We start from the raw sequence: 24,485 nt of genomic DNA on the forward strand, positions 1-24,485 counted from the left end.
TGCATCTGTTCAATGCAAACTTTTGTAAAGTCCAGCTTTCTAAATGTTTCCTATTTTGGAAACTGTAACTCTGCAAAATATTTGAATAATCAAAAAATGATGGGTACCAATTTAACTGTAGTTGATGTTTGCTGGTAATGGTGTCAGGACCAGGACAGGATGCAGAAAGCAGAGCCCACTCGCATAACGTTACTCACAGTTTATTGGGGAGAAGAGAAAGAAGCGCACACTAGATCCGGAGATCGTTGGTCGGGGGGAGTAGATTGCTCGGAACGGGGAAGTGGTCAAAATCACACAGATCGTGGCGAGAGCAAAACAGGAGCAAAAACATAGGAAAAAAACGGAGATTCACAGGGCTTGTCAAAACAAGAGCAAAAACACAGGAAAAACGGAGATTATCAGGGCTTGACGTGTCAAAACAGAGTTTTGCAGACGCTCTGACGAAAGGTGACTCACAGGATAGCGTTTAAGTAGTCACAGGGAGCAATCTGTCAACGAGTTTCGCCTTGTGACCATGGGCGGGGCCAATTGGGCGCCATAGCAACCGTGACAAATGGACTTAATAATGCCTTAATATAGTGATATCACTTTGTTACAGTGACAGTGTGTATTATTAAGAGCCCCTTGGTGCCAAAAACAAATATAATTCATTAGAAAAAAAATATGTATTTTAATAACAAGCAAAAATACATGAAAAACGTGCAAATACGGGCATTTTTTTAATACTCGCAGTTTGAGATCTTGCTGTTATGGGAGTCCCCCCCCAAAAAATAATAATAGTAAAATAATGATTTCCCCCCCAAAAAAACTGAAAAAAAATGATGCTGTTTGGTCCCTTTGAGTCTCCATAGTTTAATTCCTTCTTGTGCTTTTTGGCACTGGTTTTTGGTTGTGCTACTCAATACAGCAGAATCTAATGGTAAAATAATATACTGTCCCTTTAAGTTCAAGTCAAAGAAAATTGTGATGGCACCCCCCAGAAAGAATAATATCGCGCAGCAGGCACACATTTTGTTGCTACATATTGTATAATTAAATAAGACTTTCTGTCCCATTTAGTAGTCTAGACTTGAAAGAAGTACTTTGCAGCTTATTGAGCTTTGAAAATGCAGAAAACATTTACTGTACATCTAATATGATTTACTTGCCATGAATATTCCTACTTCCTTTTCAAGTTAAGGGTAAACAATATAATAAGCAGATAATGGAAGCAGTGACTCCCTTACAAAATAAACTAACAACGGCTATTGACTGTGTGTGATTTCTAGTACTGTGATGAACAAAAAGGCATTGGAGAACTTGTTAGCCTGGTGGAACACGTAATACTATTCAGTTACAGAACTGCCCTGTCTTGTTTTGGCTAAATTGGATTGTGAATGAAGCTCTGGCTGCTCTTTTCTAAACCGCAGTAGTATGAGACAGCCGTTCTTTTTGTTTACCACGTAGAACTCGTTATTGGATTTAGGGATTTTTCTCTTTTTTGAAAGGTCGATAAAGGTATGTTTTAAAGCTGTTAATTTTCGGTGTTGAGAGAGCAAATTTGAGCAAATGTGTGAAAAACGTTCAAATGGTGGTGCAATGTGTTTCTGTTGTTACAATGCTTCCTGTTTGCTGGAGTCACTTCCTAGCGCAGACTAGATATTGTTTAGATTCTGGCAAAGTGCTGCATTTTTGCAGGGGTTATGGGAGCCATGATGTCTTTGACATTCGAGATTAAAAGTGCAACTCTGTTGTTATAAGATTAGACTTTGTTTTAACATTGGTCATTCATCATTTTATGATTGGTGTCACCCAAAAACACAAAATAGTTGGAAAATAAAAATATAGTATTTACCTTTTTATTTATGTTTTAAGGGGACATTGTGAATTATGTAGCGAATTGTAGTGGTTAAAAAAAATCAATATTGATATGAATAATAAGCAAAAATACATGAACTATCATGTAAATACACTAACAATCATAAAAACAATCATTAGGTTTGTATTCATTTGACATAACATTTGCCTCAAATACAGGGGGCTGACATTATTGTTTGTGATCCTGCTGCTAGTACCGTAATACCCCAAAAATCAAAAAAACTTTCGAGAGGCTTGGCAGAAAAATGAGAAGTAAAATGGTGCGTTTGGATGACTTAGAGTCACCGTAGTTTGTCAACACAATGGCAGAGAGCATTTCTGATCTGTCGAGTGACATTTATGATCAACTGCCTGAGAAAGCAAAATATCTCATTGTATATTCAGTGGATCTTGTTGAGACCACAAACATCACAGAGACTGCCCAGCTGGCAATATATGTCTGTGGTGTTCATGTCAATTTTGAAGTAATGGGGGAGTTGCTGACAGTAATTCCAAGGCACGGCCAGACCACCACTCAAGAAATATTTTAGCTTCTGTGTCATGCCATTGAAAACGCCAGTTTGCATTGGAAAGGTTTTGTGGGAATAACAACCCAGTGGCAGTTCTACACTAAATTACTCCCCGGGCGAGAACACCTCCAACCTGCTGATGACAGCAAGGCCAGTGAATCGTTCCTGAGACATGGTTGACCATAGGTAATAGTTTATCCATTTCTGTTTTGAAAAGCTCCCCTCTGCTTGAGCCACCCTGACTGGCAAAATGAGAAAAATGTGCCGCAGTTGGCCTGTATTTTCAAAGTTATGAATAATGTGGGGCAGCACAGCGAATGGCTGGTTAGCACGCAGCCCCACGGTGCGGAGGTTCAGGGTTCAAGTCCAGCTATCGCAGCCCTGTAGAGCTTGCATGTTCTCACCGTGCGTACGTGGGTTTCATCCGGGCACTCCGGTTTCCTCCCACATTCCCAAAAAACATGCATTTCAGGTTCATTGGTCGTTCCAAATTGTCCCAAGTGTGAATGAGCAGGTGAGTTTTCAGTCTCTGTGTGCCCTGCAACTGGCTTGCAACCAGTTCAGGGTGTCCCCTGTCCACTGCCCGAAAATGGCTGGGATGGACTCAAGCACCCCGCGACCACACTGAGAAGAAGCGGTGCAGATAATGGACAGATGGATGGATGAATAATGTGCATTAGGAGGTGCAGGAGGCCATAGCTCTGCACTGCATTATCCATCAGCAGGCCCTTTGCAGGAGGTGCCTTAGTTTGACAATGTGATGTCTGTCGTTGTGAAATGCATCAACAAAATCAGATGCAGGGGCTTAAAGCACAGACTTTTGAGTGCTGTTTTTAACATGCGGTTTCTTTAGTCGTCAGTATCTGCTCTATCTCCATTTCCATTTATTTATTGAATTAATTAATCTGTGTTAAAAAAAAAGGTATTGGACAACACTGGAATGTTTTATCAACGCTGTTCTTGTGGAAATCCTGATGCAGCCCAGCCTCACCCACACTTTGCGTTTGTGACACCTGCTCTACACATAACATCATATAAAATAGTCACACAAGTTCATTTTATCTCCAAACTATATGTACTCATGAAAAGAGACATATGGTTTGCGTATTAGGTTCCCGACCCGTGCAAAGGTTTTTTGTCATTTGTGTTTATTTCAGAGTCACATTGTGTTCCCCAACATACCGTTTGTAACATTTTAAACACATTTGGTCATTTCAGGTCAAGTCATGATTATTTGTATAGCCCTTAATCACAATAAATCTCAAAGGGCTGCACAGGCTATTACAGACTACAGACTATTATGACACCATCCCTTGATCTAAAACCTACATGAGGGCAAGGAAAAACTCAAAAACCTCAACATGAGGAAAATGAAGAAACCTGTAAAAGGGACCGCACATGAGGTAATCGGATGACAAGGCTGCAAGTGATGTTGCAATAACAAACAATACTGTCGACAAATCAACATATTGTGTCCATTGAATATGCATTATTCAGCTAAACAGACCTGTTGAATTCAATTTAGAAGGTGTCCTTTTGTCATATATCATAGAAAAAGCTCAGGCACGTTTTGCTTACTCTCAATTGCAGACCCCATTAATGACTGACTTCACTTTTCATGATCACTTACCTTCGCTAACAAAGTACTGTATCGGTACTCGTAATTGTTTCAGTTTCATTAAAGACTCACGTGTTTTCGTTATTTTGTTGTCTGAATACGTCAAAGGCGCCCTATATAATGTTAGCTTTAAGCTAGCAGATATTGTGGCGTTTTTAAAGTAGCCTAGAACACAAAATAGACATTCCTGCGCAATTCTTAGTTAGGGCAGACAAGTGGGAGTTTTGATGCTGGAGGTATCTGGCTCAAGTTCCCCTACCTTGTCTTTTTATTGTAAAGATCAGGAGACTCAAAGTTGGTGGTCCTGCTGCCTGGGGGCAGACCCCCTTAGGCAACAGGTCCAAAGACACTTTGAGTGACGGGAAACACCACAGAACAGTCAGTTTTCACCATGAGCACCAATGGGAATGGTTATTTTCATGGATACTCTTATTATATAGTATGCTGAGAATGCATGGAGACAGCAATGATAATGATGATGACGGTGAAAGTGGTGGTGGTGATGATAATGATGAAGATGACGGCGTGACTCTGCATCCACAAAACGTATGTAAATATGTACAGTGGCTTGCGAAACTATTTGGCCCCCTTGAACTTTGTGACCTTTTGCCACATTTGAGACTTCAAACATCAAGGTATAAAACTGTAATTTCTTGTGAAGCATCAACAATAAGTGGGACACAATCATGAAGTGGAACACACTTTATGAGATATTTTGACAAATAAAAAATGAAAAGGTGGCTGTGCAAAATTATTCAGCCCCATTCAATTAATACTATGTAGCGCCATCTTTTGCTGCAATTACAGCTGTAAGTTGCTTGGGGTGTGTCTCTATCAGTTTTGCACATCGAGAAACTGATATTTTTGCCCATTGCACCTTGCAAAACAGCTCGAGCTCAGTGAGGTTGGATAGAAAGCGTTCGTAAATAGCAATTTTCAGTTCTTTCCACAGATTCTCAATTGGATTGAGGTCAGTACTTTGACTTGGTCATTCTAACACCTTGAAATGTGTTTTAGTGAACCATTCTATCTTTTGCTTTATTTTTGGATCATTGTCTTGTTAGAAGACAAATATCCGTCCCAGTCTCTGGTCTTTTTTCGGACTCCATGGGGTTTTCTTCCAGAATGGTCCTGTATTTGGCTCCATCCATCTTCCCATCAATTTTAACCATCTTCCCTGTCCCTGCTGAAGAAAAGCAGGCCCGAACCATGATGCTGCCACCATGTTTGACTGTGGGGATGGTGTGTTGAGGGTGATGAGCTGTGCTGCTTTTAAGCTAAACATAACGTCTCGCATTGTTAGCAAAAAGTTCAATTATGGTCTCATCTGACAAGAGCACCTTCTTCCACATGTTTGGTGTATCTCCCAGATGGCTTGTGGCAAACTTTAAATGACACTTTATATAGATATCTAAGAAATGGCTTCCTTCTTGCCATGCTTCCATAATGGCCCGATTTGTGCAGTATACGACTGATTGTTGTCCTATGGATAGATTATTCCACCTCAGCTGTAGACCTCTGCAGTTCATCCAGAGTGATCATGGGCCTTTTGGCTACATCTCTGATCAGTTTTCTTCTTGAATGAGCAGAAAGTTTAGGGGGACAGCCTGATCTTGGTAGATTTGCAGTGGTCTGATACTCTTTCCATTTCAATATTATTGCTTGCGCAGTGCTCCTTGGGATGTTTAAAGCTTGGGAAAATCTCATCTCATCTCATCAGCTGCACCGCTTATCCTCAGTAGGGTCGCGGGGGTGCTGGAGCCCATCCCAGCAATCATCGGGCAGTGGGCAGGGGACACCCTGAACTGGTTGCCAGCCAATCGCAGGAAACACAGGGACAGACAACTCGCTCGCTCATTCACACCTAGGGACAATTTGGACCGGCCAATCCACCTGAAATGTATGTCTTTGGAATGTGGGAGGAAACCCACGCAAGCACGGAGAGAACATACAAACTCCGCACAGTAAGTCCGGTAGCTGGATTTGAACCCACACAGGAGGTTCCCAAGACCTTAGAACTGTGCCCCGCACGCGCTAACCACTGCGCCGCCGTGCTGCCCCGCTTGGGAAAATAAAGGGGCTAAATAATTTTGCACACCCACTTTTTCATTTTTTATTTGTTAAAACGTTTAGAATATCCAATAAAGTGTGTTCCACTTCATGATTGTGTCCCAATTATTGTTGATGCTTCACATGAAGTTCTTACAGAATAATGCATTTTTAAAAGTTATCATTTATTTCACATTAGATGATGCTTACTTAAAGGGAACCTGCCTGTTTGTTGGCCATCTTGCTTCCAAGGAAAACCAAACAAATGGAGGGAAAAGAAAAAAATAAATCAAAAAAGGAAAAAAACAAAAAAAAAGAACAAAAAGGACTAAAAGGAGTAAAGAAGGACAAAAAAGAAGGGAAGAGGGGTAAACGGAAATATGAAAAATAACAAAAGAAAAATGAGAAAAATGAAATTTGATAAAATGAATAAGGTACTTAAAAAGACAAACAAAAAAAGAAAAAAAAGTAATGAAAGAAATAGAAGAACAAAGGGAAATTAGGGAAAAAAAAGAAGAAGAAAACAATAGAAAAAATAACAACAAACAATCAAAGGAAAACATGGGGGAAGAAAAAGTGAAAAGAGGGGAGAAAAAAGCATAAAAAATGGGAAAAGAAAAGAAAGAGCAAAAAAATGGAAAAGAGGGGAGGAAAAAGGGTAGGGCAAAAACATGAAAAAAATGGTGCCTTTTGGGCAGATTAGTTCTCTGAAGTGTGTATTCTTCCTTGAGCTTTGTGGTACTCATTGTCTGTTTCACTACACCATACAGCGATATCTAGTGGTCAAATATTACACATTGTCTCTTTAAAGTAATGTTTACTTTAGTTCTGTATTAAGTAATCTGTGCCATTGGTACCATTCAGCATTCACGGGGGACTCTAGTTCGGGTGTAAAGAGGCGTCAACGCCATGAGCCAATAGATACTGATCATTGCTTTGACGGGCACCTTAGCCAGCCAATAAAAGAGCTCCTTACGTCGCGCTCACCCCATGCAGGGGCGGGTTTTCATCCATGACGTTTCAGTTCAACATGGAGTACAGAGGGGAGGAAAAAGGCAAGACCGCCATAAAAACTTAAAAATAAGATCAATTACATGTCGTGCAACTTAACGGATTCAAAAACAATGGACTCTTGGTAAAAAACGCCACGCTTTCACCTGGGAATCTTTATGAACATCGGACTCTCTTTGCAGTGCCAGTTAGTTTTGAATACTGTAACCACGCGAACCGGCGTCATGCAAAAGTGTCACAACTGATAAAAGAAAAAAAGAACTGCGCCCTTCTTGAAGAAAGACACTTACCGCCGAAGACGGCCACGCCAAATCGAAAGTAATTATAGGCAAGAGATAACCGTAACCGTGGCCCCTCGGTTAGTTTGGGGTTATTGGGTGAAAGGTGACGCCGTTGAGTTTTGACTTGAGGTAAGTTGAGTTCATGCACATGATTTGGGGGGGGGTTTACACGCTAGGCTAACCCACGTGATCGATATTACTATTATAGATTTATTACATATTACGCATAAAGTGACTTTTATCTTAAACGGGAAAAGTGCATGTGCATCTTTCAAAAATAGGTGTGTATGCTATTCATTCTTGATTTTTTTAGACGCGAGAAACCCACACTTTTGAAGTCAAAAGGGTGACCTACGTGAATAGATACAAGTGTAGATCCAAGAAGAACATGTTTTGAGGGGGGAAGGGATTATTGGGAGATTTCCAATTGTGCGTTGGAATTAAAATCAGTTTGCACAGGGAAGAGTACCGTATTATTATTTTTTTTTTTACATATTACCTATCCATCCATGCATCTACTATCTGCACCGCTTATCCTCAGTAGGGTCGCGGGGGTATTGTAGCCCATCCCAGTCATCTTCAAGCAGTGGGCTGGGGACACCCTGAACTTGTTGCCAGCCAGTCGCAGGGCACACAGTGACAGACAATTCGCTCCCTCAGTCACACCTAGGGACAACTTGGACCGGCCAATTAACCTGACATGAATGTTTTTGGAATGTGGGAGGAAACCAGAGTGCCCGGAGAAAACCCACACAAGCACGGGGAGAACATGAGAACTCCACACAAGAGGTTTGATCTCACGACCTCAGAACTGTGCCGCATAGCGCTAACCACTGCGCCGCCGTGCTGCCCTATATTACCTAGGTTTTTCTTTATTTTTTTTTTTATTGATGTTCACTATGTTTTGTGTATTCTTACCTAATGCTAAATCTGTTGCATCCTGGGAGTGGGATTACGACTTGTGAGGCCCCTTCTCAGGTTTCCTATTTTCCTCACGCTGAGGTTTTGGAGTTTTTCTTTGTCCACATGTTGGTTCAAGATCAGGGGAGGGTGTAGTTGTAACCTGTGCAGTCCTTTGAGACATTTTGTGATCAAGGGCTCTTCAAATAAACATACCTGTCAACCTCTACGGCTCCATGCCCTTACAAACGGTCGTATTTTCCCTTACAAAATACAAAACAATCTTACACCATTTATTTATTTATTTCTGAAAGATGCGTGATGAGGAATCCCCAGGTGGCAAATGCATGCGCACAGTAGCATCAAACCGCTCGCTTCGTTTGCTTCGGAAAAAAACGATATCAGGATAGAGGCTACTGCAACGAACTCATTTGACTTGATTGATTTGCCGTTTCGTGATAGTCAATGTTTACGGGATGGTACCCATAATGGACAAATTTGCGTTTTTTCTTACAGATTTTCTTGTGCGTCGTATACGTCTTAAAATCCATAATAAATGTACTTTCTTCCGACAAAAATGTACAGGTTGACTGGTATGAATAAATGTGACCTGAATTGATGTGTGTAAAACACATTAGGTTGTATCTCAATGTTACATTATTTTTACTCAAGGTACCAGAGGCAAATGTTAGCGAATGGAGAAAACAGAAAGTCTTGCAGGAATATATAAATAAACGCAAAAAAGATCTGCGAGGGAAACAACTTTTAGGTGTATCTGATGATGAATCGGACTTTGAAGGACATTTAATACATGATGTTTGTGATGTGTTCATAGTTGTCAATAAATGATTTGAATCATGGCCGCATGTATTCAACGTTTGTCACTTTCAATGCTTAGTTTAAGCTGAGAAAAAGTCAAACAAATATTTACCTCCAAATTAGGGATGTCTATTATACACTAATAAATATGGTATTTCCTTCTCACCTTTTCAAGCCCTCCACTTTTTTCATGTTTGCTTCATGAAGAATTGACTAGTCTGTTTGTTGATCATCTACTTGGATTTATCCCTCTCAACAAATATATTCTAATCCTAATTTTTGCAGAATGCACAATGCAGCAAGTGTGTCAGCCTCTCTTGGCTCTGTGGGGCTGCTGCGTCTTTTGGGGGTGTCCTGGCCCTGGAGTGTCGTGGCAGGACTTGGGGTGTACCTGGGTATCAGCAACTGGAAGTATTTCTACATTGCAGCGCTGACCGCCAGGAGAGATATACGGTAGGTTATACTTGCTGGGGGGGCTGAATATTAATTTTGCGGACCTTGTGTAGTGTGGCCATGTAATGTATGAGATGTACAGTATATAACTGCCAAGTCTATTGGTGCCTAAAAAAAAAAAAGAATATCGTGCCTCTTTGGATTTCATAGAGGCAAAAAAATGAAGAAGAAAAGATTGTCTTGAAAGGGACATTGTGTATTATTAGACCCTCTTAGTGGTAAAAATAAAATTGTATTTATGAAAAAAAAATATTGTGGCTTTTTCACCTAGGCACAGCACACACAAAGTAAAACCATCAATCATTAATTAACAAAAGGAAACAAAAGAATATTTGTGTACAATTAGCAGTGCAGTACAATTCAGATTCAGATATACTTTATTGTCATTCTAGTGCACGTGTATACAGAACGAAACGTCGATACATCTGACCCGCACAGTTTCCTTGAATGTACAGATATAAATAAAATGTTGTATTGAGTTGGAGTATTGAAGTACTAATAATATACTAAATAATTATGGCTATGTATAGTATTATACAGTAGTGCAAAGAGTGCAAGAGTAGCAGCTAACCAGATGTGCAAAACGGGCAGTCAGGTAAACAAGTCACTGTACAGTAACAATAACACTGTAGTACGATAGTGCAGAGGAGAACAGATGTGCAAAGGAGTGGCTAGGTATAAAGTACTCCCAGTAGTGCAAAAAAACAGAACAAACAGATGTACAGTATAGCAGCAGTGTAGACTTACTATGTGTGTGATTGACCATTTAACATTCTAATGGCAAGGGGGACAAAACTATTGCAGAACCTGGTGGTCCTGCACCGCACACTGCAGTACCTCTTCCCAGAGGCTAGCAGAGTGAACAGTCCATGATGGGGGTGAGAGGGGTCCCTAATGATGTTCTTGGCTCGGTACTTAAATATGTGCCCAAAGGGAGTTTCCTGAAGCAAAAGCATATTTATGCTTTGTCCATGCTTTGTTCTGATTAGCAAAAATACAGGAATTATTGTAAAAACATGCATTTTTTTAAAATACCCGAAGGTCGATAAATTTGCATTTATTTTACATAACACGAGCCTCACTTAAATGGAGCTTACGTAATTGTACGCCATCGAGTATGAATACCCATAGACCCCAGAAGGGCCAGGTAAAAAAGAAAAGTAAAATAATGTGTTTTGGTCTGCGTCTCTGTAGTTTGTATTTTTTCTTGTGATTTTTAGCACTCTTTTCCAGTCCCTTTTCAATAAGCCATTTAGGGGCGATTTAAATGATGAACAACACGTTTTGGAGATACGTTTTTTATTTTACATGAGGACAATGCCACTGTTACTAACTATTGTGTAAGATAGTGGTGGTTCCCAATTTCCAGTAGTACTATTACGTGAGTATATTATCCCCTCGTAAAATACCATAAATAAAATCTTCAGTAAATTGTATCAAGTTACAGAGTTCCCGCTTATCCTTGAAAAGTCTTAAAAGGCATTGAGTTCATTCTAAAAAATAAGGCCTTAATATGCAGTAAAATGTCTAGTATCAATTTTTGGATGTCTTAAAAACTCTTAACATTTAAAGTTGTTTGAACTAAAAATATTTGGTAAATCTTATCAGTTGTCTTTTTTATTAATTTGCCGAATAACTTACGTGGCAACATCGCATAACTACAATAATGGAACTATCAAAACCGTGATATGGTTTCAGTCGGGCCTTTCGGAGCAAGCGCATGACTTAGGTCTACTCACAATAGACATAGCAACTTTGGACAGAGACGTTTACTTTGGACCAAGCCAGGAAAGTGTAAATTTAATGAGAAGTGTCTGTCCGAAGAACCTTTTTTTGCCATGGCTGAAAGCTGTGCCAGCTAATGTTTTTGAAGCAACATGGATTTTGTCCAAGAAATATTTTAAATGATGGGAGTCAAAGCTTTAAAGATAGATAGATAGATAGATAGATAGATAGATAGATAGATAGATAGATACTTTATTCATCCCCGAAGGGAAATTCACATTTCCAGCAGCATCCCTAAGCTGAGAACAATCGAAAATAACTGAGAACAATCGAAAATAACACGGGAGCTGCTGGAGTGGCTGCCATTCGTGACGGCGCCGGAGAAACGATTCAATTTGAATCATGTACAAACAAACAAACAATTGAATCATGTACAAGAAACGATTCAATCTGAATCATGTACAAACAAACAAACAATTGAATCATGTACAACAAACAAACAAAATATTTATGTTTCAATAAGTGGAGTGTTAAATGGGGGGAAAATAATTTCTGATACTGCCACGTATGCGAAGCGCGAAGCACATAGCTTCAGAGGATTGTTCTGTTAGTCTCTTGTTCCGAATTTGGTTGATAATTGTCTCTAATTTATCTGTTTTTTGGGGGGTTTTGTTTATTTCATTTGTGTGTGGGGTTTTTTCGTCGATTGGTCTTAAATTTGATTTCAAATGGCCTTAAAAAGTCTTAAAAAGTGTTAAATTTAACTTGCCTTAAGCTTTACAAACCCTGAGTTAGTATTACTGCAATAGTACTAATATGTACATATAAAATGTGTAAGCATATAATAAAAATCATAATTAGCTTGACTGTTACAGCTTCTAATCTGAACAGTGATTGGCTTTAAGAAGCTCAGTTTTCCTCGTCTTCAAATCTTTCATATAATTACACATACAAAATATTGACGAAGCTAATGAAAAGGGATTGTTACATCCAGGATTCAATTGTCAATGATTTCTCATCTGTTTTCGTTGTCAGTGGGCTGTACGTGCTTATAAAGGTCAAGCTAGCTCTGTGGCGCTCCATGCGTGACGGAAGCAACATCCTCACCATGTTTGCCCAGACGGTCAAACGCAACCCGAACAAGATTGCCCTGATTTACGAGGCCACGGGGGAATCGTGGACGTTCACCCAACTGGACCAACTATCCAACTCGGTGGCCAATTGGGCCAGAAGTCAGGGCTGGATCACGGGAGACGTGGTGGCTCTTTACATGGAGAGTCGACCATTGCAAGTAGCGCTTTGGCTGGGCTTGGCCAAGGTCGGCGTGGAAGCCGCTCTCATTAACTTCAACCTCCGCAAGGACTCCCTTCTGCATTGCATCGGGGTGTCTAGATCACGAGCTATTGTGTTTGGAACTGAGCTTGCTGATGGTATGAAACAAAATGTATATTCAGATGTAGAAACATATTTATGAACTAACGTATTTAACCTGACCTCTTTTTTTTATCTTGCTCTTTATTGAACTTGTCAGCCATATTGGAAATTAGCGACTCCCTTGATCAGTCCATGGTGAGGTTTTTCACTGGAGACCTCAAGACTCATCAGGAGACCCCTTTGGGTGCCACGGCCCTGGATCCCATCTTGGCTTCCACTTCGAGGCACTCCCCTTTACCTTGTGTGAAACACAAAGGCATGAATGGTTAGTAACATTGCATGGCTTTTTGGAACTTGCAAGGGGGACCCTGATAAGGGCTCTCAGATGACAACAATAACAATTACCTGCAGTTTTAAAAATGTCTGTTGCATGTTACCGAAGCACAACTCCCACAGATGTATTTGCTTCCATTCATCAATTTAACTGATTAAGTGCTGGAGGTAAGATCTTGGCCCCGGGCCCAAACCTGACCTGAACCTGGCCTCAAAATGTCAATCATTAAGTCGGGTTGGCCAGGATTCTCTGTTATTTTCTTTCATGGAGGATCAGCACAGCATGCACACTGTTCAGTGTACTTACTTTTACTCGAGTATCTAAAGTAGATGCTTACCAAACTATCAATTTAACTCCAAATCACTTAATCCAAAGACATTTTCATTCTCTTTGTTGGGGTAAAAGTTGCACTGATTTCTCCTCCACCTCGCTCACGTCAGACGTCATTTCCGCTTCCCACCAATAGCTTTCGAGCTCAACGAACATTCTTTCTGCTTTTCGGCCAAATATTTCATTATATTCAGCATGGAATCCTCAGAATATGATTTTGAGATTTTTTTTTAGGCCCGATATTACCTCTAACAAGTGCCCAATGCGACAACTTTATATTTGTTCTTATTTTCAGTGTTCCAATGGTAGCATTTTTTTATATTTATGTCACCAAAAATATCATACATATAAATAATTTTTATACAGATATTATTTTTTTTACATAATATTTACATGCAGCGGTTAACACGCGCAAGGTCCCCAGTTCAAGACCGGGTGGAAACATTTGTTGTCCTGGAGAGGGATGGGCGCCACCAGTCTACTTGCCCAAGACACACCGAAATGGTGCCCCTACGACTATAGTGACTAAAGGATAAACCCACCCACCCAATACTTAGAAACTGGCCCAATTATAACAAAAGTGCAATGATGTGTGAAGCCTGGTTGTTAGGCCGGTCTGGAGCAGGCAAGCTGTAGAAAATAAATCACCAAAGTAACTGAGCCGAGCCAAAATTAACTTGCTTTCATGCAACCGACTTGAGGTTAGATTCAGCCAAAATAACAAACATATCCAGGCCTTATCTTGATTTCATGCTATATCTCCAAAGTGTATGTGTGTGGTGTCGCTTGGATCGACAGACCTTAATATTTTGTTTGGTTGTACTGTGTAACAGAACATGTTTTTTTTTCCTTACCTTTTTAACTCTTGACCCATTTTCATGTCTGTCTTTAGGTATTAGCAGAATTGATTAGACCTTCTAAATTGCAAGCAAAAACCAGAATTATATTATGGTAATATTGATATTGCAATAAGTCAAAAATGTAATGGTGAGGATGAGAGTGGCACCAAATCCACATTAAAAAACTAATAATTTTATTTGTAACCAGATTGAAAGAATTGCATTATCGATTAATGACATTTCTATTCATTTAGATCGAGAATGAGTTATTGGTGTATCTGTCTAACTACTTTAACCAATTTTCATGAAAATGTACACAGTTGTACTTGAGTCCTCCGCAAGTGTCTCTAGCTAGGTTTCGTGTCAAGGCACTCCCAGTACTTACCAAAGCAAAATCGATAAACATCTGCTTTTGTGCGATCTGTAACGCCTTCTGGCAGCCAAATTGGGTACTGAGCTCCCTGCCAAAGACCGAATCCACAAGCCTGTAGTGGACCAGCAATGTCGAGCCATTTTCCATGTCATTTATAGTTAAAGCCACCGCTGTCATTGTATGTATTTTGTGTCTTTCATATGATATCTCTATGCATATTTATATATTATCTTTCACACTCTGATATTGACGGATGACTGTGATTTGCATTGAGAGAAAAGAGTAGATGCAAAAACCTTTAGAAAAGTGGAGGAATCAAGATTAGCCATAGAAGTTTTAGAAGTCAATGGTGAGGTAGCAGCCCAACTCCATGTACAGACAGACACAGTGGCACTGAGATGAAGAAATATTGAGGTTTTCCTCTGTAACAATCAGGTTGGATCGAGTGAGAAATAATGTCATTACAGGGACAAGTAAAGGTCTTTGTAGACTTCCACTTATTTTATCTTATTTTCTCTACAAAGAAGCTCTCACACTTTCGTATTTTCTGTTGTCCTAGCTCGTGTTCATACTTCCAGTTTGTGTGAGTTGATTCCTTATTTTCATCTCCCCTGCAGACTGTTTGTTTTACATCTACACCTCTGGCACCACAGGACTGCCCAAGGCTGCTATTGTCGTGCACAGTCGGTACGTATCCCTTAATTATTCCTCCATAAAGCTTAAATAAAGAGTAAGTCCATCCAAGGATAATTGACAAAATAAATTGTTCAACAGGTACTACAGAATTGCCGCTTTTGGCTACTACGCTTTTCGTATGCGCCCGGATGACATCATCTATGATTGCCTTCCACTCTATCACTCCGCAGGTTCGATAAAATCTTTTACAGACACTATTTCTCACTACTAGAGTGCACAACTGATGCATCATCTCTTTCGTTTCTAGGTAATATCATGGGTGTTGGCCAGAGTCTGATCAACGGCCTCACCGTTGTTGTCAAGAAGAAATTCTCAGCGAGTCGCTTCTGGGATGATTGTATCAAGTACAACTGCACTGTAAGAAATTTCCATCCTTAGTTTGCATATAGATTGCATTTTTTTCTGCGATGAATACGGATTTTATGCGACTCAGGCTTTCGTCTTTATTCAGAATTTTGAAGTAACTGAACTGACTAACAAGAAGAAATCAGATATGAAATAGCCACATTTACACCTAAGCTACCTTTAATGACCGCTACTTAGATTCAGTCAACATGCAGACTGGCTAATGAGTTTGTGAGCGACACAAATATATAGCGATATGTTGACATTCTTTGGTACCCACTCATGAGACCAGACTCTAGATCAGGGGTGGGCAAAGGTTTTTAGGCATTGTTAGAAGTGTTGTCAAAGGGGCCGGGAGGAAAAACAAGATTTATTTTACTACCGATAGTAGAGAAATCCCTCGATTTTCGCTGGGGTTACATTCCAAAAAGATCCCGCAATAGTCAAAACTGGTAGAAACATTTGTTTATGTATTTGACACCTGAAACATAATATATACAACTGTAACAAATTTCTAACTACAGTGCTGTAAAAAAGTATTCGCCCACTTTTAGAATTCTGTGTTGTTTTACATATTTACCACTCAAAAAATGTTTCAGATCATCAAACCAATATAAATACCACACGAAGACAACCCAAGGAAATGCAAAATGCAGTTTGAAAATGTTGATTCCATTTATTGAGGCTAGAAACAAATCTAGGCCTATTTGGCCCTATGTAAAATAGTAGCTGCCCCCTTGTTACAATTACAAAGTCATTGTGACTAACCACACTTTAATTCCACAGGCCACACCCAAAATTGATTGCGACCACCTATGTGGAATCAAGAAATCACTTAAGTTGAATCTGTTAAACAAAGTGAAGTAGGCTACAAAATCTCAAGAACACAATCGACATGCCACTTTCCAAAGAAGTTCCACTAGAAATTATAAAAAGTAATTGAAATCTATCCAGAAAAGATCACAAAGCTATTTCCAAGGCTGTAGGGCTCTAGCGAACCATTGTCAGAGCCATTATCCACAAATAAAGAAATTTACCAAAGAAAAGCGGACCAAAATTCTTCCACAGCGTTGTGAAAGACTCATTACCAATTGTCGTAAATGTTTGATTTCTGTTATCGCTCCCATAGGTGAACCCTTTACAGCAGGGGTCGGGAACCTATGGCTCGCGAGCCATATATGGCTCTTTCTATGAATATCTATGGCTCAGAGACAAATTTGATTGCATGCAAAATTTCTCCATCCTATTCGATACTTGAGTAGTTCGTCCTATTCAGGTACACGCAAAGCCAATCCAGAACCAAGTCTTGCGGTGTTACTTCGCAGTATATATAGGGCACGTTTTTCACTACAATTTACAGTCAAGGTGTCACACAAAAAAGGTGGGAAAAAAACTCGTTTTGGCTATACAACGCTAAAGAATCCTTTATATAAAAGTTCACTATATAATCTGTGTTCAGTGTTCAGATACCTTATGATGAATCCACAGAACACACTGTAAATACGCCAAAACACCGGAAGAGAACTTAGTCTTTTGATTGGGTGAGTGGGAGGGATGGGTGGAGCCATGCAAAAAGCGCAAGCACTCCCTCCCATCTCTCGCCCTACGCCATCTGCGCCAAAAGTGAGCTCATCAGGCTCCCTATTTGCAGAATGTTGTGACGTTTTTACACAATAACAGCTTGCATCTGGTTTTGAAACCAATATGTATGAAAAAAAGGGTCAAAAGGAGTTTAACCGATCTTGAGTAATTGCAAGAAAGAGACAAGTTTAAAGTGGTATGTTTGTTGATTTTGGGACAGGGGCTTTTTCACAGCACTGTGCATGAATGGTTGTTCACAATTGCATTACTGCATTTTATATTTTCTTGGGTTGTCTCTGTGTAATATTAAAATTGGTTTAATGATCTGAAACCTATGCGAGTGATAAATGTGCAAAAAACTGGGAAATTAGGAAGGGCACAAATACTTTTTCACGGCACTGTATTGAGCTAGAGAAAAAAACACAGAACACAAAACTTCATTTGAATAAATGCTCTTTATTTTCATTATACAAGTTTACAACAAAATTGGAAGGCTTTTCTTTTCAGTGTAAGAAAGAAATGTAGAGAACGGCATGTTAGCTAGTTTAGAGGTCTCTATTGTGGTGAGATGTCCGCGGACCAGTTCAGAAATCAACAATGCTAAGTCATTGTAATTCTAGGTAAAGGATTTTCTTTTTGTGGATGACTGAGTATTTAAGCCTAGTTCCAATAATTAACCTTGTAATAACATAGTAACAACATAGTAATAACATGATAAGTTGTAATTTTAAGAATGCATATTCAACTGGGTGTCCTTTATGCTAATTAGTAACAAAAAGTAGCTCTCAACCTGAAAAAGGTTGGAGACCCCAGGTCTAGAGACACGTTTAAAATCACAAATGTTAAAGCGGAGTGTGCTAAATGCAAGTGACAATCGACAGGACAACATTCTTTTTTGATTGTGTTTGAAACGCTAAATCAATTATTACGTTGTGATTTTCTGTCCCTTTTTCCCCAAATAATTAGTCATCTCACCCATAGGTGGTCCAGTATATTGGTGAAATTTGCCGTTACCTGCTATCCCAGCCAGTACGACTGTCAGAAAAATCCCACAGGGTCCGCTTGGCTGTTGGAAACGGTCTGCGTCCAAGCGTTTGGGAAGCCTTCAAGGAGCGTTTTGGCGTGGAGCACATAGGAGAGTTCTACGGTGCGACCGAGTGCAATTGCAGCATCGCCAATCTGGATGGAAAGGTCGCCGTTTGAACCGCTTTTTTTCTTTTATTTGACCAAATTAAGTGATCGAAATAAGGCTCTATTTCTAGGTGGGCGCCTGTGGATTTAACAGTCGCATTCTGCCCAACTTTTACCCCATCCGGCTGGTCAAAGTGGATGAGAATACGATGGAACTCGTCCGGGATAGTCGGGGTCTCTGCGTGCCTTGTCAACCCGGTGACTACTATAAGTGAACTTGTTATGTGCTAACTAAGTCATGACTTGAGAGAAACCCACTTTATACTGTCCCACGGGTCTCCAGGTGAGCCTGGTCTTCTGGTTGGCCGAATCAACCAAAAGGATCCACTGAGGCGTTTCGACGGCTATGTTAACCATGATGCTACGAACAAAAAGATTGCCCAAAATGTATTTAAGAGAAATGATTCTGCATATTTGTCAGGTTAGCAGTCCTATTATGTTAAGTAAAAACATATTCTGTTTTCACAATGTCACGTACATTTTGAGGTACCACGGTGTCATCGTTCTTCCTGTCTCTCCTGTAGGTGATGTTTTGGTGATGGATGAATTAGGCTACATGTATTTTCGCGATCGCAGCGGGGACACGTTCCGCTGGCGGGGAGAGAATGTGTCCACCACAGAAGTGGAAGGTGTACTGAGCAATCTTTTAAATCAGGCAGATGTGGCTGTGTATGGTGTGACAGTGCCAGGTAAGCGCAACGTAAATTTGCCCTGTTGTCTTCTACTGTATCGTAGAAATGACTCCTACTAATTTTTTTACCACTAAAAGCACTTTGTCTTATAATGAATGACCTATGAGAAATGAGAAAAAACTTCAGTGGCATGATTCTAAGACATGGGTGGGCAGACTTTATAAGTCGTAAGGGTTACAAAAAGTTAAAGCAGGGACAGAAAAAAGATTGATTTATCTTTTTTGTATCTGCCAATACATAGTCTCAAATTAATACCTTGGCAATAAATAATTGCTGCTAATTCAATAAGACATTTAAATCCTCTTTTAGAGCATTTTTATTGTTTTCGTTGTATGCATTCATTGCTGCAAAAAACAAATGAGTAAATCTTTTGAAAATCAGCAACCATGCGCATTTATGAATAAATAATCATTTACATGTTGTATTATACTTAATTTTTCTGTAAATAGACTATCTAGTTTTGAAACACTCATAATGAAAGCAGTTCTATTTTAGGTCCCTTTTTTAAGCACTAAGCTCAGGATTTTTAAAACTCAAGTTAAGTCATGTTTATTTGTATAGCCCTTAATCACAAAGAGTCTCAGAGGGCTGCACAGAACACAGATTGTTGCAAACCACAGACTATTAGCCTAGATGGTAAGGCGCCCGCTTTGAGACTGGGAGGTCGGTGGTTCGCGCCCCGACCGAGTCATTCCTAAGACTTAAAAAGTGGTCGGCGGCGCCCTCTGTTGGCTGCGGCTGCATCGGCTCGCTACAACGGGTCAGGTGCAATCGACATTTCGTTCTGTGTACATTGTTACACAGAATGACAATACAAGGAAATTATTATTATTATTATTATTATTACACCATCCCCTGATCGAAAACCTACATGAGGGCAAGGACAAACTCAAAAACCTCAACATGAGGAAATGGATGTTGCAATAACAGTAAATACAGATATTGTCAACATTAAAACCTAGGTCATTCATAAGCTATATAGAATAGAAGTGTGCTTTAAGCTTAGATCTAAACATTTCCACTGAGGTTGCAGATTGAATTTCTAAGGGAAAAGCATTCCACAACAACGGGGCCCGAATGTAAAATGCTCTTGAACCTGCGCATCTCTTCTTGGCTCTTGGGATCACGAGTAGACCAGCATTTTCAGAGCGAAGGCTCCGGACCGGAACATAGGGAAATTAAATCTGAAATATATGAGGGAGTAAGTCCGTGCATGATTTTGTTTACTACAAACAGAATCTTAAAATCACATCTTAATTCAACAGGGAGCCAATGCAGGTTAGAAAAATGGGGTAATGTGATTTTACTTAGCTGCATTTTACCTCGCTGCAGCATTTTGTACCATCTGCAGGCTCCTGATTTTGAACTTTGGGAGACCGGAGAGTAGTGCATTACAGTAATGGAGACGGAAGATAACAAACGCATGAATTATAAACTCCGCATTCTACTGAGTCAGTATAGGGCGAATTTTAGCAATACTGCGAAGATGGAAAAAAGCTGTTCTAGTCATATTCTTAACATGTGTTTGTAAGGACAGATTGGGGTCAAATATGACACCTGAATTTTTGACTGAATCACTCTAGGTGATATTATATTTGTCAGAGCAGTTTTTGAAAACAAGTCAAGGCATTTAGATGGACCAATAACTAACATTTTAGTTTTTTCAGAGTTGAGGCACAAGAAGTTGAGTGACATCCATTCTTTTATCTCAGTGTGGCAGGCCTCCAAATTTCCACAGTTTAGTGTGGCAGATTCCTCCATCGGAAGATATTGTTGAATGGGAATTTTTTTATAAATCTTGATAAAGCAAAACTTATCAAGTACGTAAAAATGTAGCCAGCTATTTGAATGTTGGTCTTAAAGCGCGTTACACATTAATGCTACACAAAAACATTTTTATAATGGGAAAGACACTCTAGGGGCTCTGGCACCCCCGCGACCCTTCTGAGTATAAGCGGTGCAGATAATGGATGGATGGATGGAAGACACTCAATGGGAAACTGGGGACATGAATGGCACCAAAAAAACATCCTATTTATAATCATACTATCCTTTTGTTTGGCGGGCCAGATTAAAATGCCTGTGGGCCATAGATTACCCAACAGAGGTCAGATCGGGCCTAAAAAATTCATTCCAAATCCAGGCCACCGGGTATCAAAGTCCGACCCAGCCTGAGCCTGACCACTTAACTTGATTTGCAAGACTGAGCTCGAAGCAAACCTGAAATTTTATGTTTTTTTTCTTAGGTGAATTATGATAACCAGGGATCAGAATTTTCCGCGGATCCGCGGATTTCCGCTGTTTTTGAACCCCAAAGGCATTCCGACTTTTTCACTTTTTCTCTTGCGTAGCAAACAAATTCAAAATCCGACTGTCTCACTCTTTCCTTTATTGCTCTGGCGCACCCTGGCGGGTGGGCTCCGCCCTGCTTTATTCCTGGACCCTGGCTATTTCAGCTGAAAATGAAAATCTCCATTCTGATCCCTGGATAACAAATTAAAGCCTGTCTTTTGTAATAAAATCTAATTCAAACAACATAGGATCAACACTTACATCTTTTATATTTCTGTGTTTGCAGAGGTTACATTACCGACAATTTTCCATCATTAAAGGATTGTTTTTTTTTAAGAATTGACATTTTAAGGCCATCTGTCGTCAGAAACCACAGAAACAGAACGTCTTTAAGCCGCTACATGAGAGAGAGAGAGAGACATAGAAAGAGAGTCAGAGAGGCAAAAAGATGAGAAAGAGCAATGACTGTTGGATAATGGGCCGAGATGGGAAAGGGTTCTTTGAATAGACGTCACAAGAATTTTGTACAGTGTGTGTTATGATGAGGCAACTTCTGTTTTTTTGCTGACCACAGTCTCTCCCGGCCAAATCTACTCACAGCCTCAAATGGCTTTAGCGCACTGTGATGTGAGCGTACAGCGGGGTTAGTATCCACTCATCGTTTTAGTATACATTTTTGATAAAGATGTATATTTTTTGAAGTCAGTGAGAGAAGTCCGGCCCGACCCAAACGTTGACATTTAAGGCCCGACCTGGGCCAAAATCCCAGCCGGGTCGGAACTGAATTTGGAGGAATTGAGCAAATTAATTGTTCAGAATATTTGCTATGATTTTTGTCGTCGCAATGCTTGAACTCCTCCTGATCGTTCCATAGGTGTCGAAGGGAAGGCTGGCATGGCCGCCATTGCGGACAGCAACGGCACTTTCGACTGTAACGCGTTTCTGCACAAGGTCCAGGCGGCTCTCCCGCCATACGCACGGCCCGTCTTCCTACGACTCTCACCGACCGTAGACACCACAGGTGAAATGCCGCTGACGTGTTCCTTTTTCTGAATTTTAGGCTTTGTACTGGGGATTGAAATCCATGAAAATGCTTGAAATTTAATGTTGTGTTTTCAAGGTTTGAAAAGTGCTCAAATTCAGGGTAAAATCCCTGGAAAGGCTTAAAATTGTTGCCCTGTTTCTCAACTGTCTGGCTTGACAGACCACGTATTAAATGAAGAAAACTAAAACAAGTCTGCTCAAAAATGATGCAAACACTTTGCTTCGCCTTCGCATTCCTTCTCCATTCGTGATCAACGGCAGCTGGTCTTAGTTTGTGTGAAACTATAAATTCCCCTACTCCCTACTAGTGTGACGTTGCCAAGCTGTGTGTGCATTTTTGAGGCAAAGCGGCAAAGTTCAGGTCCGTTCATACCAGCCGATTGACAGAAAAAGATAGTGGATTAAAGAGTGGATAATATATGTATATGTAGAGCCTTATCCCCATAGTGGCAGGTGGCGAGTGTCAAGAACACATTCACATTTCTGACTTTTTCTGGGAGATTGATACAGAGGAAGGGATCCCCAGCCCCCTCGCTCAACCCGACTGATGTGTTGGGAGTCATTAGGTGACCAAACCCCCCAATTTCAACCCCTAATGCCGAGCGCCAAGCAGGGAGGTAATGAGTACCAATGTTGTAAGTCTTAAGTATGACTCAGCCGAGGCTTGAACCAGCAACCTCCCAGTCTCGGGGCGGGCGCCCTACCCCCAAGGCCACCGAGCTGGTCACTAGAGCAGATAATAACATCTCCAAAAAGCACAAAGTAAGTGCAAGTAGCAAGATAGCAATCTTTATTTTAGTGATCAAAGTCAACAACAACAAAGAATGTTCATTTGATCGGCGCAACACATAGATTGTCCATATTAGGTTAGTATCGTGTAAAATACCTTTCTTCCACAGTAAGTTAAAAGAAGGAAAACAGTGGCTTGCATGAGTAATTCATGTTTACTGTAGCTTGGTTCACTAAATTAAACTTTCGAATAATTCACTTTTCTTTTTCTACAGTTTGACGTCATCGGGTGCTGCCTGTAAGAAAAAGAACAAGGAAATTTGATACAACATAGACAAAACAGACAGCAGCAAACACTATTGGAATGGGGCAGAGAAATACTGTTTCATTTTCTGTGCCGCATTCAGTGTGTTATAGCTGCTGGTTTCATATCTGGGTTAGGATTTATCACATTTTCTGGTTCCTTTTCCTACATGCAGCACCAAGTGACCTCAAAAATCAGGACTATGTATTGATTCGCATCAAGTTTTTATTTCAATAATACTGGGTGAATTGGAAAAATGGGATTTGAAAAACCTTAAAAAGTGCTTGAAAAGGTCGTACGAACCCTGGAATTTGACACGTTTTACATTCTTTCTTGCACCTTTCTCCGTAGGTACCTTCAAAATCCAGAAAACCAGGCTGCAGAGGGAAGGCTACGATCTTCGGCTCACGAGTGACAGGATCTACTTCTTAGACACTAAAGTCGGCCGCTATGTCCCGGTAGATGAGAAGCTCTTTGCTGGCATAAAGGAAGGCCGAGTAAATTTATAATGTGGAAATGTAACCCTTTTTAAATCAGAGGTGTCCTGATTAGTCACTGAGCCAGCATTTTCGCAGGTGATTCCTTTAGTGTTTTTTATACTTTTGGAATAAGATACACCAAGTGAGCGATTTTCCAAACCACTTCCACCTCACAGAGCATTCACGCATGTACAATGCTTGACTTGCCATGAAAGAGGACGGCGCAATGGCTGGGTCGACTTTGTTGAAGGAAAGTAGGACTTATAATATCTAACGGGGTTACGCAAGCCATGAAGAGGGGTTGCAAGCTCAAATACTGATGATTTGTTGTGCTGTGGAGGAAATGAAAACAAATCCATCCTTATGTCTACATGACTCTAAAACGATCAAGAACTGCTAAAGTGCCTTACATCCCAATGGGTTTTTACGATGGATTTTTTTACACTAAAATGTTTTTATTTTTAATTGGTGTCCCTTTTGGGCTTGCATTTTATGTAACACTTCTAGACCCTGTAGTGATGTCTTAGAAGGTCATTTAAGGTTTAATACAAGCATCCTCCAAATTAGATTTTGTGTGAACTCCAATTAAAATCAAATCTTAAAATATGGCTTCAGGTTTTGCTTTTGTTTTTTTTGTGTGAAATTTCTAATGGTGGTTCT

General features: G+C 40.1%; 1 protein-coding gene across 2 annotated transcripts; it reads left to right on the forward strand.

Annotated features, from left to right (window-relative positions):
• The first annotated feature begins 1,361 nt into the window (after nt 1-1,361).
• On the forward strand, nt 1,362-24,433 carry slc27a1a (solute carrier family 27 member 1a). 2 transcript variants are annotated; one of them, XM_088328528.1, is made up of 13 exons: nt 1,362-1,497; nt 9,330-9,497; nt 12,258-12,652; nt 12,754-12,921; nt 15,090-15,159; nt 15,247-15,338; nt 15,416-15,525; nt 18,076-18,285; nt 18,357-18,483; nt 18,569-18,706; nt 18,810-18,974; nt 22,144-22,290; nt 23,698-24,433. In XM_088328528.1, the coding sequence occupies exons 2-13, from the start codon at nt 9,331-9,333 to the stop codon at nt 23,853-23,855; spliced, it is 1,947 nt and encodes a 648-aa protein (XP_088184654.1). In that variant the 5' UTR covers nt 1,362-1,497; nt 9,330; the 3' UTR covers nt 23,856-24,433. The 2 variants fall into 2 exon arrangements, with proteins under 2 accessions (XP_088184654.1, XP_088184644.1); XM_088328518.1 differs by lacking the exon at nt 1,362-1,497 and adding an exon at nt 7,034-7,454.
• Nucleotides 24,434-24,485: the final 52 nt, after the last annotated feature.

The sequence above is a fragment of the Urocampus carinirostris genome, chromosome 1 (genome assembly GCF_059441175.1).
Source record: "Urocampus carinirostris isolate Australia breed hairy pipefish chromosome 1, RoL_Ucar_1.0, whole genome shotgun sequence".
Classification (NCBI taxonomy): Eukaryota; Metazoa; Chordata; class Actinopteri; order Syngnathiformes; family Syngnathidae; genus Urocampus; species Urocampus carinirostris.